Source organism: Monopterus albus, unplaced genomic scaffold (genome assembly GCF_001952655.1).
Source record: "Monopterus albus unplaced genomic scaffold, M_albus_1.0 scaffold30.1, whole genome shotgun sequence".
Taxonomy (NCBI): domain Eukaryota; kingdom Metazoa; phylum Chordata; class Actinopteri; order Synbranchiformes; family Synbranchidae; genus Monopterus; species Monopterus albus.
Window position 1 is genome coordinate 245,312 of NW_018127910.1, and position 22,932 is coordinate 268,243.

A 22,932-nucleotide genomic window follows, 5' to 3' on the forward strand; every position below is an offset into this window, starting at 1 on the left:
GGGGAGGAGATCTGGCATTGTTCCGCCAGCTCTCCTAAGGGCTGCCCTCATCTGGCACTATGAGCATTGTAGCCGCCTGCACACCTTGTGTAAATGTGCTCCATTAAAACCCTTGTAAATAACACTGCAGAATGGGTAAACACGGTTTCGGTGTGAGGACGGCCTCTCTGGCGCTGCTGTCTTTCTCTTTAGTGTGTTTGTGTGTGGCCACTGGGGTTTGAGGTGGTGGTGGTGGTGAGGGGGACACTAAACCTGACATAAGTGGGGTCCTCAGCCCCCCGGTGGAGCACTCCAGCACATTCACATTATAGTGTGCGCTCTGCAGCTTATAGCCTTTGAGGTGGGCTACATTTGCATTCTGAAAATAAACAGATGCCTTTCAAATGCATGAGCCTGGTGGCTTCTCAGATCTCAGCAGGAGCTGGGGGACATGCTCACCGTCGATCAGATTAGGCCATGCAAAATAGAACCATGGCTCAACAATGTACTTGAGCTTTTTTTTTTTTTTTTTTTACAAGAGAAACACAAAGCTTGTGGACAGGGTAATTCAGCACGCTCTGCTTACCCTCCGTTTAAGCTCAGTTGTCTCAGTGATCACACAGTGTTTTCCCACTGCTTCACTACATTCCCTATATGGATGCTAAACACATTTCACTTCCTACAACCAGATGCAGTGTTTTTAATACAGTCCAACTGCAACAATGACACTTGGTCACAGCCTGAGTGGACTGTATGTATGATGTTCAGATGGATGACAGAGAGAGGAAAATGGATGTCTGACCATGTGAGAACATGTCTGACTTTCATATCCTGTGCAGCTTACAGGGGCCATCGGGTTCGTCAGGACCATGGACCCCAGAAGCACAGATGTCACCCTGAGGCTGGAGGAAAGACCACCAAAGAGGAGCATGCAGGGTGAGCCTTGACATCTCTCGTCCTTCCCGGTCTGTTCTCATTAAAAGAATGCTGCAGTTTGATTTTTTTTTGTTGTTGTTATTTCTTTGTTTTTCTTCTTATGATGTAGACAATGTACTGAAAATGAGATCACCATTAGAGGCGGTTTATTGAGCAAGCGGTCTCACATGCCTGTCACTCATCTTTAGCTCAGCTTTTTTTTTTTTCACCCTGCTGTTTCAAGCAGAAGAGAAAGCTCCTCCCTGCCCACCACCTCCTTCAGTTTTCTAAATGTAATAAATATCTTTCCACCAAGATAGCACACTTGTCTGACCACAAATGGGGTTGGGTGCTGCACTGGTCTCCAGATGTATGAGCTAAGGAGTTTGTGTTTGTTCAGCATATGGGCAGGCCAGTCATTAAGGAACTATGTGCCAAGCAGGAGAGCAGTCAGCAACTGAGCAGCAACACATTGCGGTTGTCGATGGAGGATTTAGCTCTGTGTTTTGCTCTCCTCTGCAACACAGCTCACACATATCAGTTTTACAGTTGGAGCTGAAGATGAAGTGCGTACTAACACTGTAGCTAAGAGGAGATGTATTCCTGATTGATTTGGGGTTTTCATGAGACGTTGATGTGCAGTGTCTCTGATAAAGAACCCAAGAAAATTACAATAACATCTATAAGGGTGTTGAGAATTAGATAGATAGATAGATAGATAGAAGGATTTTGGTCAACACTGTGCATCTTTCTGCAGATTCAAACTCAAATGCTAGATTTACACATCTGAAAATGTTCTGCTTGTTGTATACTCCAACCGAGTGGAGCCTCATCAGGGATTTTTCTCTCCATGTTTACAGTCATATTCCTTGGTGAGAGAAACTTCAAACCTCCACTTAACAATTCTGTTTAATCAGTGCTGGGATCTCTCTATATAGATTTATTTTGACACGATCTGGCCCATTTTCCTCCTGTAAGATCTATGTTCTCACCTACATGCTGTTCTCTTCCCTTTTGATATCCCTCCTCTCTGCCACGCATGAAGCCAGTGTTCGCATCCAAACAACAGAACCTCCAGTTGCATCTCTAAGTACAAACTGGATGGGATTGTGTTTTATCTAGACTCGAAGCATGACTGCGAGTGGCATGCAGCTTTGTGTTTGCAGATGTTTTCTCTTTGGTGTTTTGATTTTTTTAAATAATGCAACAGTGAGTGATCACACAAACATCTCTCTGTTTCACCCGCTGTAAATTACATAATCTTAAACCAGAGCTGTTTTACATCTAAATAAGGAGACATGTACTAATCATCCTCAGCTCTACTATTACTCTCTGAACAGTATTTACATTACTAGGTAGTAACCTGATATTTATTATTTGTGTTGTGTTATAAGAGTTATGTTAATTTTCCTTAATGCATCTTACTTTCACAGGTGCAAAAGCCCAAAGAGCAAAGAGGCACATACACACATGGGAGATGTAAGTAACAGAATATCAGTGAGAGTTTTCTTATGCCTGACTTTTAGCAATGTACGTAAAACACCACTCCTCTCTAAAGCAGCTTTAACCCAGATTATTCTTTGAGAATTTTTTTTTTCGAGTCCTTGAGACAAAAGAGTTCTCTTGCTCCAACCTCCATCTCAGCGGAGAAGACAGGGTGGTACACGAGCGAGAGAATCAAAAGGCTGGAAATTCTCGGCTGAGAATAAATGCTCGCTCTTCCCTGAGGTGATTTGTCTTTGCGCTCCTCTTTCTACAGATGTTAGACCCCTTTTTTAGTAAAGACCTGAGGTTCTTTGGTAGCACTTTGATATCCTGCTCGGATTCAATATGTGAAATAGAAGAGCCACTCCGTGACTTGGAGCACATCACAGTCTTTGAAGTCTGATCCAATTTTTGCTGCTCACCATTTGATGTTGAAAGGATGAAATGAGGAAAATGTACAGTTTTTGCCAGTAACTCTGCTGAGCATATGTAAGATTTAAAAAAAAAAGCCAAATCCATTGGAGGATGTACTTAGAAATGTTAAGCAGATTAATACTTTCCTATAGGTCTTTTATTCAAAGATAAAATTAAATATGAGAGGAAGTCTGTATGCCCTGTTTTTTCCCCTCACAATTAAGTCAGTGTGGTGCTGTTTGCTAGGAGGCAGGACTTGTAAAGGGGGATATGCAATTGCATTAGCATTTGATTAACATTGCAAAGCACATTAATGGGTTTGAGTTATTTGAGTGCCAAATTGTAAATAAATGAATACAGCATCTACGTGTCTAAATTGGAAAAGAAAAAAAAAACACATTATGGGACTTGCTTTAACTTGTCTATTTATCCAGTGCTTTCACTGACATTGCTCTTCTGGGCGTGCTAACGCCTCCTCTTTTCAAGGTTGGCCCCAACAGCCGAGACCGACAAGTGAAAGACATCAAGAGAGACAAAGGCAGAGCAGGAGACAGTGTAACGAAGCCTTCCAGGGAGACAGCTAGGCTGCGAGACATGCAGTGTAAACAAGGTAAGCCCAAGCACAGAGCTGGCGGGTGCAGGTAATTACACAAAGAGACAGCAGAAATCCCGTTTTAATGGATCAAGTGCCATTTTTAATATGGGACCCTTTCAACCTTTCATCCCAGCCAATCCTCTGCTGCCATTCTTTGTTGACAACAGAAAGAGAGAAGCATTATGGGTGATCATTTCTGCGGTATTTTAATAACCCAGGTCAGCTCATCATGAACGGCTCATGGCAAGTGGGGGGCATTCAAAGTGGCATGAGCACTTCAAAGCTTTCCTCCTCCCGCACGGCGAGCCCTTCACTATGGATCTCATCAATGACTCTAATAGACCTGGACAGTAACGGTGACAAGAAAATACACAAACCTAGATTTGTTGAACATATGTTTGGTTTGCTTTTTGCCCCAGGTGATGAATTACATTAATTCCTGCATCCTGCAGGGCTGAGTTGGTGGCTGTGCAGGCGGCCCTCTGATTAAGGCCGTCACCGCCAGGGTAGCCCGGGTAAATGGGGGCCTGGCCCTTCGTTAATGTTATTAGAAGGGTATAAGGCAAGAGACAGAGGTGGAATAGTGTTTAGTGGCATAGCTGAGAGATTACAGGGATTAGACGTGATAGTGTAACAGAGACAGAGCTCTCCAGCGGGCCTGGGATTAGTGTCAGCACGCTACAGCAGGTCTGGGTTAGATAGCGACTAATTCAGCAATGCTGCATACAGGTGACCCCCTACTCCCAGGCATCACTGCTGCTGAGGGGAGGCAGATTTTGCTGAATTTATAATGTCAGAGTGATTACGGAGGGAAACATTGCAGTGAATGCTGGTGTGAGGGCATATTGTTCAAATGATTCTTTTGTCCTTCGTGTCATTTTCTAACACAGCTGTATTACCTTCTTGTTTTTATTGCTTCTTGCTGTTTTCAATCCAATCCATTCATCTATTTTCAGTCCCATTTTACAGGGTGTAGTGCCAGTGTGGATATGAGTTATGATCAGTTTTAATCCTCAGACTGTTTAATTTGAAAGATCTTTAGTGGCCCAGAGAAGTGACAACAACAATATGAAAAAAAGTTTTTAAAAAGCCATTTAAAATCTGAATTTTAAGAGAATTTCAGTGTTTCCACTAGAAATCCACTAGTTTTGATAAGTTTATAGAAGTGAGTGACTTGAGACAGCAAAGAAAGCAGGTTGTTACTAAAGAATTTAAAGCATTTAAATTTATAACATACTTAAAACTGTTTGAAAAGTGAAAATATTGTAGCTGCATGGACACATTTGTCACTTGTTTTAATGCCATAAAATGTAAGTTATTAGCCAAAGTGTAATATTTCAGTGTTGCCAGTGACCTTGTGACCCCTCAGTACTGGAGACCTAGTGCAACCTAAGCCTTTCTATCTCTTCTTAACTGGCATCATTTATTGCAGGAAGTCCAACACTCCCAGACATCTTTGTGTTATTAGGTAAACTGAACAGTCTCTATATTGACTAAATTAGCCTCGGGCACATGATTAATGTTTCCTATCTGAGAGTTCAGTTATATTCTATCTAAATGCTCTTCTTCTTCAGCCATAGGCTTCACCGACTCTTCATATATTTTATGTGTAGAGCACACAGGTTTTCAGGTTTTCATTGTTGTCCCTTTTCCTGCCTCATTTATGTTACAAGGTCTGCTTGTGGCTTTGACTTCTCTCAGGAAGCCCTATTTGAATATGTTAAGGGAGGCCACAGTGGCTCAGGCACCCAGGGCACACTTTGATCCCTATAGATCTGAGGGTCTTTTTTTTTATCCCGAGGTTGAGCGAGTCATGGAGGCCTTGCTCTGCCAGATGTTTGGAGACCAGACTTCTTCCTGTGTCTCATCCTGCTGTCGCCTCTGGTGACCGCATCGGTTCTCTCGAGCTGGAGCTCAACCTGGAGTGTTTCAGGACACCAGTGGAGAAAAAAAACAGAAAATTAGCCATGGAAATCAAATTACCCCACCCCTCCAGATGCACACACACACTCCCACACCCTGCTCCCATTAATGCCACAATGTCGGGGCGTGACCTGGAACCTTTCAGCGTGTTTGACCGACATTGGGTGTTTTGTAGGTGATTTAACGAATCCTGAAGAGAAAGGGACAAGATTAGTAGTTTTTAATATATGAAACAAAGCAAACCAAGTGATTTGGAGAGAGATGTCTGTCTCACGGTGTGTCTGACGCTAGGCTAGGAAACTGTCGTCACTCTTTAGTCAAATACCCACAGTGCTGCATTTTATGGTGGGAAGAGAGTATTAAAACGCTTTGTACTCCAGGCGCTCTCAGATGTCTGTAGCATCAACCTTTGATTTTCCATGTACTGTCAATGGAAAAAAAAGTTGCACAACCACAGTGTAGTCATGTAAGCTGCACGCTCGTTGACACCTCTTGTCACCTGTCTCCCGAGCCTGAATATAACATGTTTGGAAATGAGTCACAGAGGCATGTGCGGGAAGAAAGCCTTCGCTAGCGAGCAGCAGATATGATCAGAGTGCTGTTTCTGCTCCTCAGCGTGGTAAACAGGACGGGGCTGAGGATCAGTCAGAGCTGACTTTATGGTTTATGAAAACTGAGCTACTTATGTTAACAGGCTTTTTGAAGATTATAGTTGTGGTAAACATACATGTCAAGAGAAAGACAGCGATAAAGTGGAGCCACAGCACAGAGACCAATTACCTCTTTGCCTTGGAAGGTGGTTAACCTGGTTGTTTGAAGGGATGAGGCAGGGAGAAGAAACAGAAAAATAGTTGATGTTAACTTAATGGTTGTAGTTATGTCTTCTCAGTGCATAACCTGATGCAGTCAATAAGAATTGATTTTGTTTGTTGCTTAGAGCTCTTTTGACGCTTTATAGCTGGGAGAGCTTATTGGAAATGTGGATTCGGTTTTAAGCACACCGAGGTCAAACCCACACTCACCAGTACATCTCACTTTCTTCTCCTCTCACTCCCTCCCTCGGCTCTTAAATGTCTTCCCACATGTCACTCCCATGAGGTTTGCAGCCACCAGATGCTGCTCCCCAACCCGCCATTACCAAAGCAGCAGCAGCAGCAGCATCACTGTATCAATACACATCTGCCAGACAAATGATCCACCCTCTCCATGTTCTCTAGACAAATACTCTCCCTCCCTCTCGCTGTCTCTCAGCCTTCTGATTTATCTGTCTGTCTCCATATATCGCAGTGTCTCAACCGGATGCCTTCAGTTTTAGGCAAATTACAGGTTCGACATAGCGGCAGCAGAGATTTGGAAGGGATAGGAAAGACTCAACTTAACGGAAGGAGTTGCCTCTGTCTGATGCTACCTACGTAATCCTCTTAATGTCAGTGGGAGTAGTTAATAGGATGTACTTCCAAACTAGTCATCATCACAGTTCCTTCAAAATAATCTCCTCAGACCTAAAATCAAAGTGGAAAATGATACTCCCAAGTTTTCTGTAATTTTGCACATGTGGATTGAGTCATTTGATGTAGTTTAACAAAGTTTTCCAAACACCAAAATCTTTAATGTTGTTGGCAAAATATAGTTTTATATATTTAAATAAACCATGCTTTTTCAAACTGTGCCCCACTGATCAGTGGAGGAAAAGCTTAATGCCATTAGTTTTCATATTTAATCTGTTTCTGGCTCAGTTTTCTTGTTATTCATGTTTTTCCTCACTGCTTACTTTTTACTCATCCACCTAGGTTACAGTTCTCAATGACATGTATTATGTCTCTGACAAATAATTGACTTTCACAAAGTTCAGAGATTTTTTTTTTCCCCTTTATGCAAACGCTTCTTTAGGAGTCAAAGGTCTAAATCTGCTGTCAGGGCAAATGATTGATTTGAGTGTGAAAAATTGCTTATAAGTAACAACATCCTCTGCTTGCATTAGTGAAAACAGATGCAGGAATTGCTCTTTTTCATGATTGTCTGTGGGACCTGACCAATTTGTCTAATAATTTAAAGCATGCACTGGTGTCTAATATAATGAGTAAATTATAATAAATCTCAGGAGGCCCCTGAAAAGTTCTGAAAGCCCTCTTCATGTTCGAATGTGTCTTTGTGCACATGCATACATATGTGTGTTTGTGTATGTTTGTATATATTTGTCTGGGTTAATGTACCCGTGTGTGTGTGTGTGAGAAGAGGCTGTTGTGAGGTAAAGAGAGAGGTCTGGGTTGCACATGCCTCATTTGGACATCAAAGGCCCCTGATGATGATTTTTCCTTATAACCCATGCCTTTTGGTGCCTCTGCTCCCTCCATCTGAATAAACAAAGCCCAAGCGTTTCTATGTGGTCTGGGAGATGTCAGGTGATTGTAGCACGTGATTCCAGAAGTAAATCGATACATCTCTAATTTATGCTGCTAAAAATCCCTCTTAGCAGCTCTTTTATGTTGTTTTTGAGGAGCAATCTGAATTTCAAGGGATTTCAAAGTGGTATTTAAACATGTGATATGAGTCATCTGCTGCTCTTTGAAAAGGAAAGAAAATACCTATCTCAAAAATAAGCCCCTTTTTAATGTCAAGAAGCAAACATACACAATATCTAAGTTTCTCACCAAGAATCAGAAAACTCTGCTTGGCTTTCTTTTGATAGGAAGAAATCAATATTGTATGAACCCACTCCCTCTGTATCCCCAGCCGACCATTATTTCTCCCCACCCCAAACAGCAGACATTACTCGCGATCATTTAGCAAACCCCAAGTGTGAGCCACTGCTCTGCCTGCCCATGTCCAGGCTGCTCTCCCATGCCAGAAGCAAGTTTGGCAGCCTCCCTGCCTCTAATATATCTGCACAAGCAGCATTCCTGTGAGGCTGGCCTGGATCAAATGGCAGCGGTTTCCCCAGCAGAGGCACAGAGATGGGAGGCCTGACCCACTGATCTGCTACAAATCGCTGCAGGTCAGGATGAATAAATGGTGATGTTGAACCTTGTGTGTAGTGTTTTGGGCTTCAGGTCTGCAGCAGCAGATCCAGTAGGATGTAAAGGCAACCAGCAGATTAGGGATGAGTCATTTTTGGAAAATTTCTAAGTGCATTTTTCTCAACTAATATTCTGATTGTTATTTAAATTGAATTACTTTCTATAAATTTAACTAAGTCTTTAACTTTGTTCTACATTGCACTAAATGATGTGAAGTAATAATATAAATCCTATGTGCACAGCTAGACTGGACTAAGGCCCCGTTCAGACTGAGTTTCAAAGATGTGAAAAATGCAGCCCTTTCCATTTATTTCTATGGGGGATTGTGTCACTGCAGCCAAATGTAGCAGGCTCCAGCAAAATGCTGGGGTGAATGAAGCCACTCAGGTTGACTCGTCGCAACATCAGTGTATCGTATACGGCCACGTGAGACTCCCCCTGCAAGTCCCAACACCACCAACAACAACGTAGCCCCTTGTGTTGGGGTTGCGTTTTAACACACCTGCTCGCTAAGAGCCTACATTCATGCTAGCTATGTTCACCATCTCAGCATGCTAACATGCTAACAGCTAGCACTGAAAGTTCAAACGTTGACCTTTCATTCAAGACCACAAATGCTAAATTCATGGTGGTGCTAGTTGAACAGTGAGGTGATCACCAAAGTGAAAAGGATTCATCCTCTGGGGACTGTTATCTATACAGATTTTATGGCAATCCATCTGATAGTTGTTGAGATACTTCAGTCTGGGAAAAAAGTGCTGAACGACTGACCTGGCGGACTGGAATTTGTTTATTAAGATGAAATGAACATGTGTTTAGTGAAAACACAAACAGACTTACAATATGATTCCATTTTGAAACAGTTCAAGGCCGTCAGGATTCATCGGTTGTGATTGAGTGCTTTGATGCACTTTCAGGGGAATAACGCATTTGTTTATCAAACCCATCTCTGCATCATTAGCCTGACAATGTCCTGCATACAAACACAGTTTAAAAAATGTAAGGTGCAAATTTTTATTTGTTGGTTTATTTAATCCATCCAGTCCATCTGCATGTAATGCAGACTCAGTGGGACACAAAGCTAAGCAGGAACATCTTGTACAGTTTACTCAAAATAATATTTAAACCTATGATTTTGATGCAGCTTCTAGAAGAAATACACACTGCTATTTCTTTCACGGCTACACAAGATGTAACCAAATATCCTCAAATATTCAGGGGGTAACAAGGATTCACATGGATGGCAAGCGCCTCTGAGGCATGGCTAGATAAGATTCACGGTTAAAGTTAGCTAATATCTCAGAACTGACAGGAACTTTCTGGGCATTTACAAAGTGTGACTTTAGTAAACCTGTGCTGGTTTGAATAAGATCAAGAAAGCCGAGGAAAGATGTGGGGGTGGGGTGGTGCTGCTCTTTGATGTATAGGATTGAGATGTGATGAGGCCTGTTCAAAGTGAGTACAAAGTAGTGTTAAGATGGAAAAAAAAGCAAATGCCGCTTTAGCCAAGGCAGAGAAGCAGAGGTAGCAAGAGATGATGAAGAAATGTCCTGTCTCACTCGAAACATATGCAGCAAAGATGAAAGGTTATCTGACATTAAATATGGATGCTTCCTTGTAAAGGTGTCTGTGCTTAAAAATACACTTTTGTAACTTATAAATTTTGAGAAACCAAGTGTGCTGTAGTAGAAGAATGTAGTGTGTCTTATGTTTGAATAATTGAAGCTCACATAGCTCATTATCTTTACTAATTCATTATCTTTACTAATAAAAATGTATTGTTCAGTGCACACTGTTTTGAAAAAGTTTGCTAAAGTTTTGGTCGTCCACTGGAGGCCCAGCAGCAGAGAAAAAGTAATTCAGTACTAGAGGTACTGGATACAAGGCTAGGTATGCAGCTAGGTCCAAAGGTAAGAGCATGCACCTACAAACACTTGGATTAACATGTTCCAGCTCTTGTTTATTCAATACAAAAAAACCAATGTGCAAAAACAAATTACAGTGTCACAAACAAACACAATTTAACTTCTTCTTTTAGCTTTATGCTGATATGCTGATTGTAATTTTTAATCTTTGGACAGAACAGGCTTCCTGTTTTCCACAGTTTCCACTCTTCATGCTATGCTAAGCTAACAGACTCCTAACGCTTCATATTTAACTGAAAGAGATTGGAGTGGCATTCATTTTGTATTAACTATTCTAAATATTATCCAGCAAGCCCTGTTTTATTTTGGATTCTTCTACATTTAGTTCTGTTTGACCAGCTCCTTACTAGAGCATGGATCGGGCTACACTTTTCTGTCGGAACCTGACCTGTGCCTATGAGTGTGGCATCCAAACCTGACCCTGACTCAACAAGCTTATAGTATATAATGTCCAAACCAAGCCTGATGCAGTTGAGTTTCTATTGTGTTTTGCCCCTTATCATTACATGAAGCAGACATTTGAGTGCTCCAGCAGTCTAGCCTAAAGTTTGACCTACAGAACCTGAAATGGATCCAAACATAGTTTCTAAATTTTTGTCTGAACCCAGCCCAAACCCTTGGGTAACCAGTGGGTCTTGTCAGGCTCTGTTCAGGTATCCTCATTCTACTCCTGACTGAACTATACTGCTATGGAGGTGATCTCTACTTCTCTCATTAGTTATTTCGACTGACAGGCTCATTTTATTTGCAATACATTACAACCTGGTAAATTATGGACCGAGGTGTTGGCGTCTCCTCCACATCACCAAAATGCCAAATGAGAGAAAATGCTTTGGGAGAGCGGTGTTAATTCCTTCAGTTCAGCGTTGTAGAATCAATACCAAGGTGCACTGAAGTTGTTCTGGTGGTACATGGCCAACTCCTTACAGACTTGCTGCATGTTGCTTTTTTTTTTATTTGGCATCCTTTTGTATAATAAAGTCACTTTTGGCCTTTCCTGTTTTTGGGGTCACCACAGTGAATCGTCACACTGACGACTCGCATGTTGACATTTGGCACGTCTTTTACACCGGATGCCCTTCCTGACGCAACCCTGACTTGAACCCAGGCCACAGTGGCGAGAGTGCTGCGCCTTAACCACTAGTCTACTAGGGACGGCTATTTGTCATCCTTTTGTATACTGACCAAAAATGACATCTATTATTCTGTGTAGCTAATCTGTTTTTACTCATGTAGTTCAGAAAACTGTCTAAAGCATGAAGACGGCACCGTCTAAGAGCCTATACTAAAACAGCCACTCTCACCAAGGGTCATTAAACAAGAGGAGAGCAGCCTCCCTCACCAGCACCAGTAACAACTACTGCAGTTAAAAGATACTGGATGCATTCTAAAGGAGTATATTTCTTCAACTTAGACTGTTTTGAAATCTCTCATCTTAATCACGGTTATGAAAATGCCACATTTACTCTCAGGCCCTGGCAGATCCTACTGTAATTTCCAAATACATGCATGTAATATTTACAAGTGCACTCCGATTGACATAAATAGGAGATCATCAGCACTTTTTGATGTTGTCCTACTTGTTAATGTCATCACTCTGTAGTCACCATGTTACCAAATGATAGTATCTAACTGACTCACTGCCAAGATGTCACAGCTATCTGTTTTTAATTGTAACTGGTACTACATACTGTACTGCACATTTTTTTGATGTTTCTAGTGTGAAGGTCTGATTTGAGTGTCAGCGTAAACCCATTCAGGAGCTTTCCTTATTTTGCTGTATTGTTCACATGTAGTGAAAATCCTTGAATAGTCAGTAGTCTGGGTATTCTGTTGTACTGCAGCTATTTGGCAAACTTCAGCATAGTCTGCTGTGTACCTGTGAGGAGAGATATAACTGGATGTGGTGTCGTGTGGATTTATGTAATGTTAAGCCGTTATTGAGTCAGCTCATCAATGAAGTTACATAATCTCACCTAAGTACATTTAAAATGTGTTTCTGCTACTTTATCACACAAGGGTGCAGATTTAAAAAGTCGAGAGCAGGATCTGTTTACTGCTGCTGTCACCATCGGTGTCATGTCGGTGCTTGTTGTTGTTTTGCTCAGTCGGATCACTGCCCTCGTTTTCTTCTCTGTTACAGGTCCAGTGATAAAGCTTCAGCAGAGAGCTCCTCGCCGGCGGGGCCAGCAGCCCAAGCTGCTCAACAGCCCTGAAGACAGTCTGTACTACAACCAGCTAAATGTGAGTTCAAAGTGCCGATAAAGGCCTTTGTCTGACTTTGGTTCCACATGATAATACAATTAAACCTACCTGTGCCAGACCCTGGAGCCCCACCCCCACGCTTCTCTGCCTCTTGTCTTGAACATGTGCTTATGCTCTTTATCTGTTGCTTTCATGTCAGGATGTCTGCCTTCACGGTGAATAATTGATGTGGTTTATCAAAGCTGAGCAAGATGCATGCTTCATCAGACTCACTTGAGCCCTTTGATCAGAAAAAATTATGCTGTGACTTCTGATATTATCAGCATCTGCTCGCATTCAACACAAAATCACTTTGAATTAAAAATTAATGACTCTCTGCTCATCTTTTGACTGCGTGCTCTTGGCCCTTTCCTCAGAGAACTCTGGATTACCAGGGGAGCAAGAGGAAGCCGAGAAAACTTGGGTAAATAACTGCTTTCCTACTTACAGCAACTCTAAACAGAGCAGTCCCTTTGTGAAATAGGAGAATCCAGAAATGGAGTTGTTTTCTTATAATGTAAATGGAAAGCCAAAAATAACAGGCTTTTTATGAGCGGTTGCTCTACGTCATTAGAGGGGGGGGGTTACATATTGGGGCTTTGTCAGCAAGCTAATTTTAGTTGTGGATGGTCTGGTTTGTATTTATACTATAAATTACATTCTGTTTCAGATCCGTATGCTTAAGAAAATGAACGCTTCATCGCTGCATCTGCAAATATTGTTTTTATTCAGAATGTCTGTGAAAGCTCAGCATCATCGTCTTGTACCCCAGTAACCTCGCACCACGTTCACTTTTTTCTTTCACATCACAGTCAAATCAAAGTGCTGGACGGAGAAGATGAGTACTACAAATTACTGTCAACTGTGGACTCAATCTCAGAGGAAGACTTTGCGACCGCACCCCCCTCCTGCCCTTTCTAGTGGGCCTCTCATCAGTCAGAACTGAGCCTTACAACCATGTCAAGCGGTAAGACAGACACAGCAGACACTCCAAAGAACATCCTCAGTGTTAGATGTGCTGTGGTATGTGGAGCAAGTAGCAGCAGTGCAGAACAAGCCACCTGTACAGACAATGCTGCTAAAACACTGTGGTCAGAAAGTGTTTACAGGAGCAGCTTACTCTTTAATGACAGTGTTATAAGGACTGTGCCTTTTGTCTGTATGGGAAACCATTTCTGCTAAGATTTTATAGCCATAATAATAGTTAGATTTTTTTTGGAGATGATGTGTTCGATGTCTTTTAGTGTATGTTGTTGGAATTATTTCTTGTCCTGTACTCTAATTTGCTGCTATTGTGCCTTTCAATATAGCAACATTTACAAAATAACTATAGTGTTTGGCATTTTTCTAGAGGCTTTCTCGGGGTGTTAAATCCTGCACAGAATAAGAAACTTCTGTGCTGTGACGGTGCATCAATAACTAAATGAATGACAGTAATATTGGCAAATGTCTGACACAAAAACGAGGTCTTCAGTTTGTTTCTTTTGTCTGAACTACAGTCAGAAAGACCCATAATGTTCCAATTGGGATACAAACCAGAGAAATCAATCAAGCAAATCCTCATATTTTAAAGCTTGTAAAGCTGTTTTGTGTGTTAATTTGACTAATGACATTAAAATTGTCATTTATTCATTTCTGTTTATTTACTAATGGAATTAAGCTGTCATTTCAGCACATTTATAATACGAGCCCCTCATCTTGTAGACAGTGTGTCTCTAAACTCGGTGGTGTTAACCTGATTTGGAAACATCTACCTATTTTTGAGCATTATGTCTTTTGTCTAAGACAGAGCCAGAGACAAATCCTTCTGAAACCCAGAACTCTCCCGACAAGTTCTCCCACAGCGAGCTGCCTGTAGTCAGAGGGGCTTTGTGCTGTCTGAGTGCAGGAATCACCACACAGAGGCAGAACTAGGCCTCACTTTGAATTTCACCCTAAATACAGGAATTTTCTTTTAAGATGTGAAGTGTCGGAAATGCGGGGCCGGCGAGTTGATTTGTAGAGCTCTTTTTTTTTCGTTTCAATTTGCATATCATTTACTGCATCTCCCTTTGTTGACACCCGAGGGCCTGAGAGGAGATTTTGATCTTAATAGGAAGAGTAGGGTGGTAGGACTGAGGATCTCACCCTCGTTATACTCAGCAGGGAAAACATTAGAGCTCTGCCTAGATAGAGAGACCACTTTGCTTAGGTTCAGGTTCACAGGAACCCTGGTGGGTTTAAAGAGGCCCAAAGTGTTTATCCGAGCAGTACTGCTCAGTACTGTGGAGGTCAGGCACTGAGGATGGACTCCTCACCTGAACATCAGTGGTATTTTATTGCTGCTTTATTTAAAAGTGGAATATAAGACATTGCTTTGGAAGCATCCTCTTAAACTTTCATGTAATTTAATCTTGGTTTGAGTGAAGTCATACATGATTTAAAATCACCAGGTCTTTCAACGCGACACTTGGGTTCTTAACCTGTCATTTTCCAGCCATATCTTTGTTGTTGGATAGCTACAGTGCTGGTAGTGGTAGTAATATGGTTAATCCACATTGTTTGAAATGTCTCCTGGATATATCTATTGTATATGGCCTGTATATAGTGGTGGAAAAAGTACTCAGATTCTTTCCTTAAGTGGAAGTACATCAAGTAGGAGTCCTGCAGTTATTTTACAGTGTTACTTAAGTATTAAAATGTACTTTGAGTTGAGGTTGTTTTTAATATGGGAAAATGGTTCTCATGATTGTTATAACATTCTTTTCTTACTGTTTTATTGTACTATTGTGACTGATTCATTAATGTGTAAGTAGCATTTTATGCAGCATTTAATTGCATTAGAGCCAGTAAGTAATTTATATACTGCTGAGTGGTTTACTCTGTGGCAATGCTGAATATTTGATATGATTGTCATCGGTTTTGTATATAAGAACTTTATCTGCAAAGCAACTAGTAGCTATATGTTAAATAACTGCACTGGCATAGAAAGCAAAATATGTTCCTCTGAAATATAATGAAGTATAAAATGTATACACTCAAGTAAAGTATGCTTTGATTTTACTTAAGTGCTGCCTCTTCAAGACTAGGAAAGGATGCAGCACACAGAAATACACCCTATGTTGTGAAAATGTAAAGCAATATTTATTTAAAGACTGTATAAATCAGTTATTTGTGAAATAACTACTTCTAGGGGAAAAAAAAACTAAGTACAACTCAGCTGTTATCATGATCAAACTGCCATACATAATAAAACTTAATCATTAAACCCTCTTGTTTTTAATGTATTGTCATATTTAACTCAAAGAGTAAGACCCCAGACCACTGGCGGTGTTATAATGTGGTGTCACAGTTAGTTCAGAAGCATTTCACCTCCGGTCGTAGCCACAGATCCTGCAATAATTAAAATCCTCATTGTGCATTACTCCCTTGCTGGGATAGTTGGTTCCTCTGAAGAGCACTCTGAAATAGGTCACCCCAGCACCCTGTAGTGCATCTTAAAAGTACACTGAATCAATTAAGTGTGATCATGCTCCCTTGATTATTTTGGCCCTGTTTTACCACAGAGAGGAATTTCAAATAGGCTCACTAGTTTGAATAACAAGGTTGGACTGTGGTGACAAATGGTGCCAGAGTGTATGTTTCTTCCCCTGTATTTCTCTGCCAAATTAACTCCCTGGCTGATTGCCTGCTTTAGCATATGAGAGGAGGTGAGCGGAGGTGTGTACTTAATTGCCTTGGTTAGCTGATTATGTGTTGAAAAAACCAAATAAATTATGGAATACTGTTGTCACTCGCATGAAAGATGTTCTGGCCTGAACTGATGCCTCTGTGTTTACTTGGACTCCCGGTCGTCACGAAGGCCTGCCGACAGGCCGCCATGTCATGCCAGCATTCAAGGCCTGACCCCCGTGTTTTCTTTAATATGTCTTCATAAATCCAGCTCCCTCTTGTTTATCCTCATTAAATCTAACAACACCTGGTGTGAGAGAGGACTCCTTTAATGTGGTTAACGTTACTGCTGCTGTTATTCTTACTGTTTTAGCTATTTCATGGGCTGCACTTTCATTAAAGCTACATCCAAGGCAGCTCCACACTCTGCTATCCAAAGTTTTAAGCCACCTTCATGAAAACTGCTCAAGATGCAGCCTTAACAAATGATGAAAAGCTTTTATTTTCTAAAGAAGCATACTTACCTTTTCATAATAGTGATGTCTCACTTCAAAGACAGAACAGGCCAACATTGTCCTCTTTCTATATCCTGTGAGTTCAAAGGGAAAGTTTGAATACCATTATTTCATGTGCAGTCTTTTCAAATACTGTTTTAATACAGTTTATGTGCTTTTGATATCCAGATGTGTCAGATTTTTAACTCAGCGGCATATATCGCCCTATGTTAACCACAGGTCTTGCAAAAGAACTAAAATCGTGTTGCTTAATAGTTCCTTAATCGTTTATGTTCCCACAAATTTCAAGGAGAGGCCGAATAGAAGCCTAAAATAGCTACAAACTCATCCTTGTGATGCTCTTTGTTGGCTAATGATCAGTGCTAAAGAAAGTGACACAGATGAGCATCAACCAGATGTCAGATGTGTGTTGAGGGCTCTGAGTAAAAGAACATTCTCTAAAGACGCTGCTAATAAAGAAAATGGTTGGGCTGGTTAGAGACAGAGTAAGACGCAAAAGGAAGAAGGAAATAAAAGGGTTTGTTGAGTACATACATCAAAGGTCTCTTAATGACAAGGGATGCCATTAGGCTAACAGTGGCTTTTGTTTCAGCTTCCTCACACCTGCAGTTTGTTGGGGTCGCTCTATGCACTGTTTTGTTGTTTAACATTTGCATGAATATAAAATGCATGCATGACAAGATGAGGGTTTGTGCTTATTTGTGCTAATCTTTGAGGTGGCCAATTGTTTTGGTCAAAATTACAGCTTCCTCTTTCATTTGAAAAAGAATGCCACCGAGTTATCAAGCTAGAAAAGGCTTTTACAAGAGCTGTATGGGCCAGGCTGTTATCCTGTATGCCATGAAATTTACTGACTTAAAAGTTTTCTTGGTGCCTCTGGCATTGGAATGGGATTTAACAAATTAGAGCGTGAAATTGTGATTAGCTTCTCTCAGTTTGTAGATGGAGCAGGGCACTAGCAGACTTGGCATGGCCAAAGGTGTAACCTGTTTTGTTTTGCCCCGGTGCTGCTTTCCCAGATGGTGCGACCAGCTGCCATTGAATAAACACTGGACGGGTAGCAGTGTGAGAATTACCAAGGCCTTGTTTCAGTTTGGGATGCTTAACAGAAAGCTTGTCTTTTTCTCCACTGCCAGGAGGAGTAGAGACGTATCACCTGGGAATGAGACCAAATAACCTTTTGATCGAGGTCAGAGTGAAGTAGTAACTGTCTTAAAATCTGTCCTAAAGTTCTATATTTCTCATGCTGGTTGTAGTTGTGCATGGAGACGCCCCACTGTCACTGTACACGGTGTAATGACAGTATTTTCTCTACATGTTCAGACTTGTCAACAGTGCTTTCAAAGAAACATGGTCATTCAAATCTTATAGATGCATCTAACTGATTTTTTAAAAATATTTTACCCTAGTGTTGTGATAAAGGTAAAAGTCTCTATTTCTTAGTAAGTAAAATAATTGTAAGATTTAAAATCTAGTCTGACTTGTTCCGAATATGATTTTGATTATCTACCAGTAACCAGTGTCCCCTGCCCTGTCTTAAGTAGTAACTGCATCTTATTTGGGGCATAAGGTTTTCTGAGAAACAAGGAAAATAACTTAAAATTTCAATCCAAAAGTTTTTTTATTTTAAAGGATATATACTGTATGTTACGCAAATTTATTTTTATGGCATTTTCTAACATTCACATGGGTCTCCAGTTTGTGTAGAGACACACAAAACCTGAGAAACGAGCACTCCCTGCCTGTTTTGTTTATTCCACAATGTAAAAACCTCTGCTCAAACACACTGTTCGGGTTTGTCTCTCTTTATGACGTCATATGAAATGAAGCAGCAGTTCATTTCATAGAACGTTGTCCTACTCAGATCCATTTTTGGTGCTACCAGTCCGCTGCTGTGATTTTCTCGCTAGAATAGCAGATGACCAGCAACATGGCACAGCTCAAAGGAAAGCACGGATTTTGCTCGATTGTTGGTTGCTCAAATGAGTCTCTGCCGACTTCCACCCTCTGAGCCAGCAAAAACACAGTAGATATTGTATATTTATTATGGAAATGTTCCTGAAGATATCCCTAAAACATTGCATGTCATGTGCTAATCATTTCACGTCAGAGTGCTTTCTCAACGAGGGTCAGTACAACACTGGATTTACTTCCAGACTGAAGCTCAAGAGTGGATCTATTCCAGATGCCCGTGAGTCTGCCTCATATCCTGATGCTGTAAGTGTTGATATTTTAAAGTTATTTTACTGCTTGTGTATGAAGTTGGCCTGTTTAACTTAGCCGCATTAGCTGCAATGTAATGCTGTGCAGTTAAAGTGTCTAATAGTACCTTGTAATACAAGCCATATGGCAGAAGTGTTTGGACTAGTAATACTGATGAAGAGTCAGAATGTACCAGAGAATTCGTGTAAAAAATATTTAGCCAAATTTCCTGTGAGTAGTGCGTTGGATGGTGGTAACTTTGTTTGTTCATTCAAATGTAGATAAGTGAAAGGTCTGGCCAGCTGGTGGCACTACAGGAAAAGTCAGAGGGTCACCAGGTCAGTGAGAGTCATCCTCTGAGGGCTATGAATATACCAGATTTCATGGAAATCCATCCTATACTATAGTTGGTGATTGAGGTGGTGATTCACTGGTTAGGATGTATGACTTTCAACTCGAAGGTCATAGGTTTGAGACCTGGCTGGCTAAGGCTTTAGGTCGCATTCAGAGTTTCAAATGTGTGAATAAATACAGCCATTCATTTCAATAGCGGACTATGTTCACCACAGCCGACACCAGCACTGCAAGGGGCTCTGGCAAAATGACGTAACCCTGTGCAGCAAAAAAAGTTGGATTTGGTTCAACTGTCACTGCACCGGATGGTGACATCGTCTGGAAAAGGCCAGACAATCACATATTGGGGGACGATTGGGACATGGACACCCACGGGAAGGCTACTCTTTGTTTTATTAGTATTATTTAGTATTGGATGTTAAACTGTGTGTTTTATCCATCAATGCCAACACACACACACTGGTGGTTGAATTGGTGCTAACATAGAGTAGGCTACATTAATAGCATGGCTAACCAAAACACAATGGAAGTATAAACATGAATGAAGCCACTTACGTCAACTTGTCACAATGTGGCAGTATCCTAGATGCGTACAACATTCCCCCTGCAACCCCTCACCCCCAAGACCAATGCAACCTCTTGCATTTAAACACAGCAAAGAATTTTATTTTTGCCAGATCAATATGAATGTACAGTCATGGGGAGCTTTGTGTTAAGTTTTAAGAACAGCGGTAATCTGATTTTGTTTAATGACTTCTGCTACTTGGACATTCCGACTTATTTTAAGAACTCATAAAACAAAATGGATCGCAAAAGAAAGAAAGCTCATATCTAAAATGGTTTCGCTTAAATTTGTTTGGGAGTCTTCATAGTGTTTGTTGTCACTGCATGTCCATGATGTTTCTGAAATTTTGTGAATGTAACTTACATAGCTTTTTTATCCTTGTGCAACATGGAGTCTTCTTGCTAAAACCAGATGGATGTTAAAAACTATTTAGAAAATATCATTATGCAAATATTTGCAGCTCTACTTGTATTGCTGTTATTTCCTCTTATTTTAGTGTTTTGATGATGTGAAAAATCAAAGATTTATGTACAGCTGAAGCATTCATAGAGGCCAAATTTCCCACAATTACATCACTGGGTAAAGTCGCAACAAGCATGGAGTGGCTCTTAGTGCCTTGCTCGAGTGCTCTGAAGCATTAACAAGCCATTTGTCCCTAAAAGCTGACAGTGCTTGAATATCTAAGAATCTTTAGTCAACAGGATCACAGTATAATAGATAGCACTGTATGCATATACATCATGACAGAGGGGGAGAGTTTTCCTCTTTAGGGCTGGATTAGCACATCCAGGGTGGGCTAAGAGAAGGTAAAATGACCTGTCCCGCCTTACGTGACCCAAGGCCAACCCTGCACATTGCCAAGCCTTTGCTCTTTTCTCTTCAATATGCAGAGATCCCCAGCTTCATAGGCTTGGAAGGCGGGGGGGTATCACATTGCAGGGAAAATTAGTGAGACCAAAGTTGGAGTTTCTGTGTGTTGGGGGCTGCGAACAATGGCAGCTTTCTGTCAGACAGCAACTTCAAAGGTCTGCTGAGTGACTGCTCTGAGTTATACTTTGTTGTAGATCACTGAGGAAATTCACAGATGTTTTCTCATATGAGACACCATTATAGCGGCTCAAGTACCCAGTAGCCTCCAGCGACTCTCCCTCTCTCACACACTCAAACTCACTCTCACTCTCACACATGTAATGCCTCACTCACCCCCATCCCAAGTCTCTGATATCTCTTGCATGAGACAGATGTGGAACCTGGTTTCTCTCCGACTGTCCAGAGAATATGGAAAGTTAAAAAGGGTTCGTGTTGTGGTGTTGCCCCTCGACTCTGTCAGCTCCACGGAGCCCACTGTCAGTTAACTCCGTGTGTCAAAATTATATGTGCTCCATTCTCTCACATCCTTTTGGGGTCAATACACAATAAGGTGTATATCATCCAAATTAAATGATGTTAACTGAAAGGTTTACTCTTTTCTCTGTTCTCTGCAGAACGCCGCCTTCATCTCCGAACCGGATCAAAACAAACTGCATCTTAACCACAAACTTGACATTTAATGTAAATTTACATTTATTTCTAGTAAATTGCTGTTTTATATGATAAATATGTTTAAACTACAAATTATTGGCTATCTGTGATTTTTTTTTTGTGTGTGTGTGTGTGTGTTCAGTGTTCACCAGGAGTGTATGGTCCTTTTCACATCCACTGGCATTACGGTCATTGTTTTGAGCTGATTGACCAGTTTAGGTTTGTATATTATTGATTGCTTTAAATACAAAAATCTAAAAACAAAAACATTTTATAAATGTGCGTTTTGTCTTTGGGACAATGCACATGTTTTATCACAGCTTCCCTTAATTGTGTCAACATCTGCTGTCATTTGCACATTATCTGTAAATGATACAAAAATCATTTTCTTGAGGAAGGAACATGTTGCCTCAACCTGATGAACTTGTAGAAGACAGTTCATTCACACTCAAATTCAGATTTATGATCAAAATAGAAATACAACATGCAGACCTAATTTTTTCTTTGATTTTTATTCTTTGTGGATTCAGTTCCCCGCTTCTTGGATACAACAACAGTGCGAGTTCTGCTTCCTGGTGTTATCTCCTTTTTAAATATTCTGCTAATCCCCAAAAGCAGCATACACGTCTCCAACAGTATTTCTGTTGATTCACGCTCTGCTTTAAAGTACTGTGTGAAGTACATGGGTGGTACTGATTCATGTTCAAACCTTGGAGTTACAGTAAGAGAACTATTACAGTGGGGGCTCCTCCAAGTTAATTTTCCTGTCAAAGGCTGCAGGAAACGTTTCTTCTAGCCAAACCACCACTGAGGTGTAGAACTTGAGGCATGCCCATAAGATGGTAAAGTTTTGGAGCAAATAAATTACCTCTGAGACTGGACATTTTGTCAAACACAAAGCCATGAATTTCTTTCAAATTATATCAAAGTTCTCCTTGGCCAAATCCATTCCTCAGCTGGACTCCCATTGAGACACATTAAAATGTAAGAACTTGGATTTTGGGTTGAACCAAATATCTCAAAGGAAGATATCAATAATCTGGTAGTTAAAAATCCATGCAGTTGTCATATGTAGTTGAATTTTGGCTCACCTGTGAAGGCAAGTTGTGTGAAAACTCACATAAACCAGAATGTGACATGTGACACGTATCTGACATCTAAACCTGGAAATCAGAACTAACAAACTTTGGGAGTAGACTAAAAAAGTTTATTACTCTAAAATCAGTCATTTAATTTTGCTGACTTTACATTACACAGTGATCATTTTATATATATATATTTTAAACCCTTTATTAATGACATATTATCTTACTGCAGACTTGATTGTATAAATAGAAAAATAAAACCCCCTGAGTAATTATTAATATTTGCCATTTATAACTTATTACCAAATAGAAAAGCTAAATTGTGAGCCTGTGGAGTGTTCACCAACCTGGCAACCCAAACGTTATTCTGTGTGTTAGGTATTTTTAGTCAGATAGAAATTGGATAGATACTTTATGTATTAGAAATGTTTAGTGGAGAAAGGATGTCTAGTTAGACTGTTAAATGCTTAGGCCTGCTTATGAGTTTCTACAGGGTACATCTGGTCAAGGATAACTAGAGAGAAGAGTTGATGACTGTCAGC

At 40.7% G+C, this 22,932-nt stretch overlaps 1 protein-coding gene across 1 annotated transcript in view; it reads left to right on the plus strand.

Annotated features, from left to right (window-relative positions):
* The window catches only part of myo3b (myosin IIIB), a 56,309-nt gene extending 42,536 nt beyond the window's left edge, over positions 1 to 13,773 (plus strand). The window contains 6 exon segments of the mRNA XM_020596349.1: positions 819 to 915; positions 2,328 to 2,373; positions 3,280 to 3,403; positions 12,397 to 12,497; positions 12,875 to 12,921; positions 13,310 to 13,773. Of these exon segments, the coding sequence (XP_020452005.1) occupies positions 819 to 915; positions 2,328 to 2,373; positions 3,280 to 3,403; positions 12,397 to 12,497; positions 12,875 to 12,921; positions 13,310 to 13,418 (524 nt within the window). The 3' untranslated portion in view covers positions 13,419 to 13,773.
* The last annotated feature ends 9,159 nt before the right edge of the window (positions 13,774 to 22,932 follow it).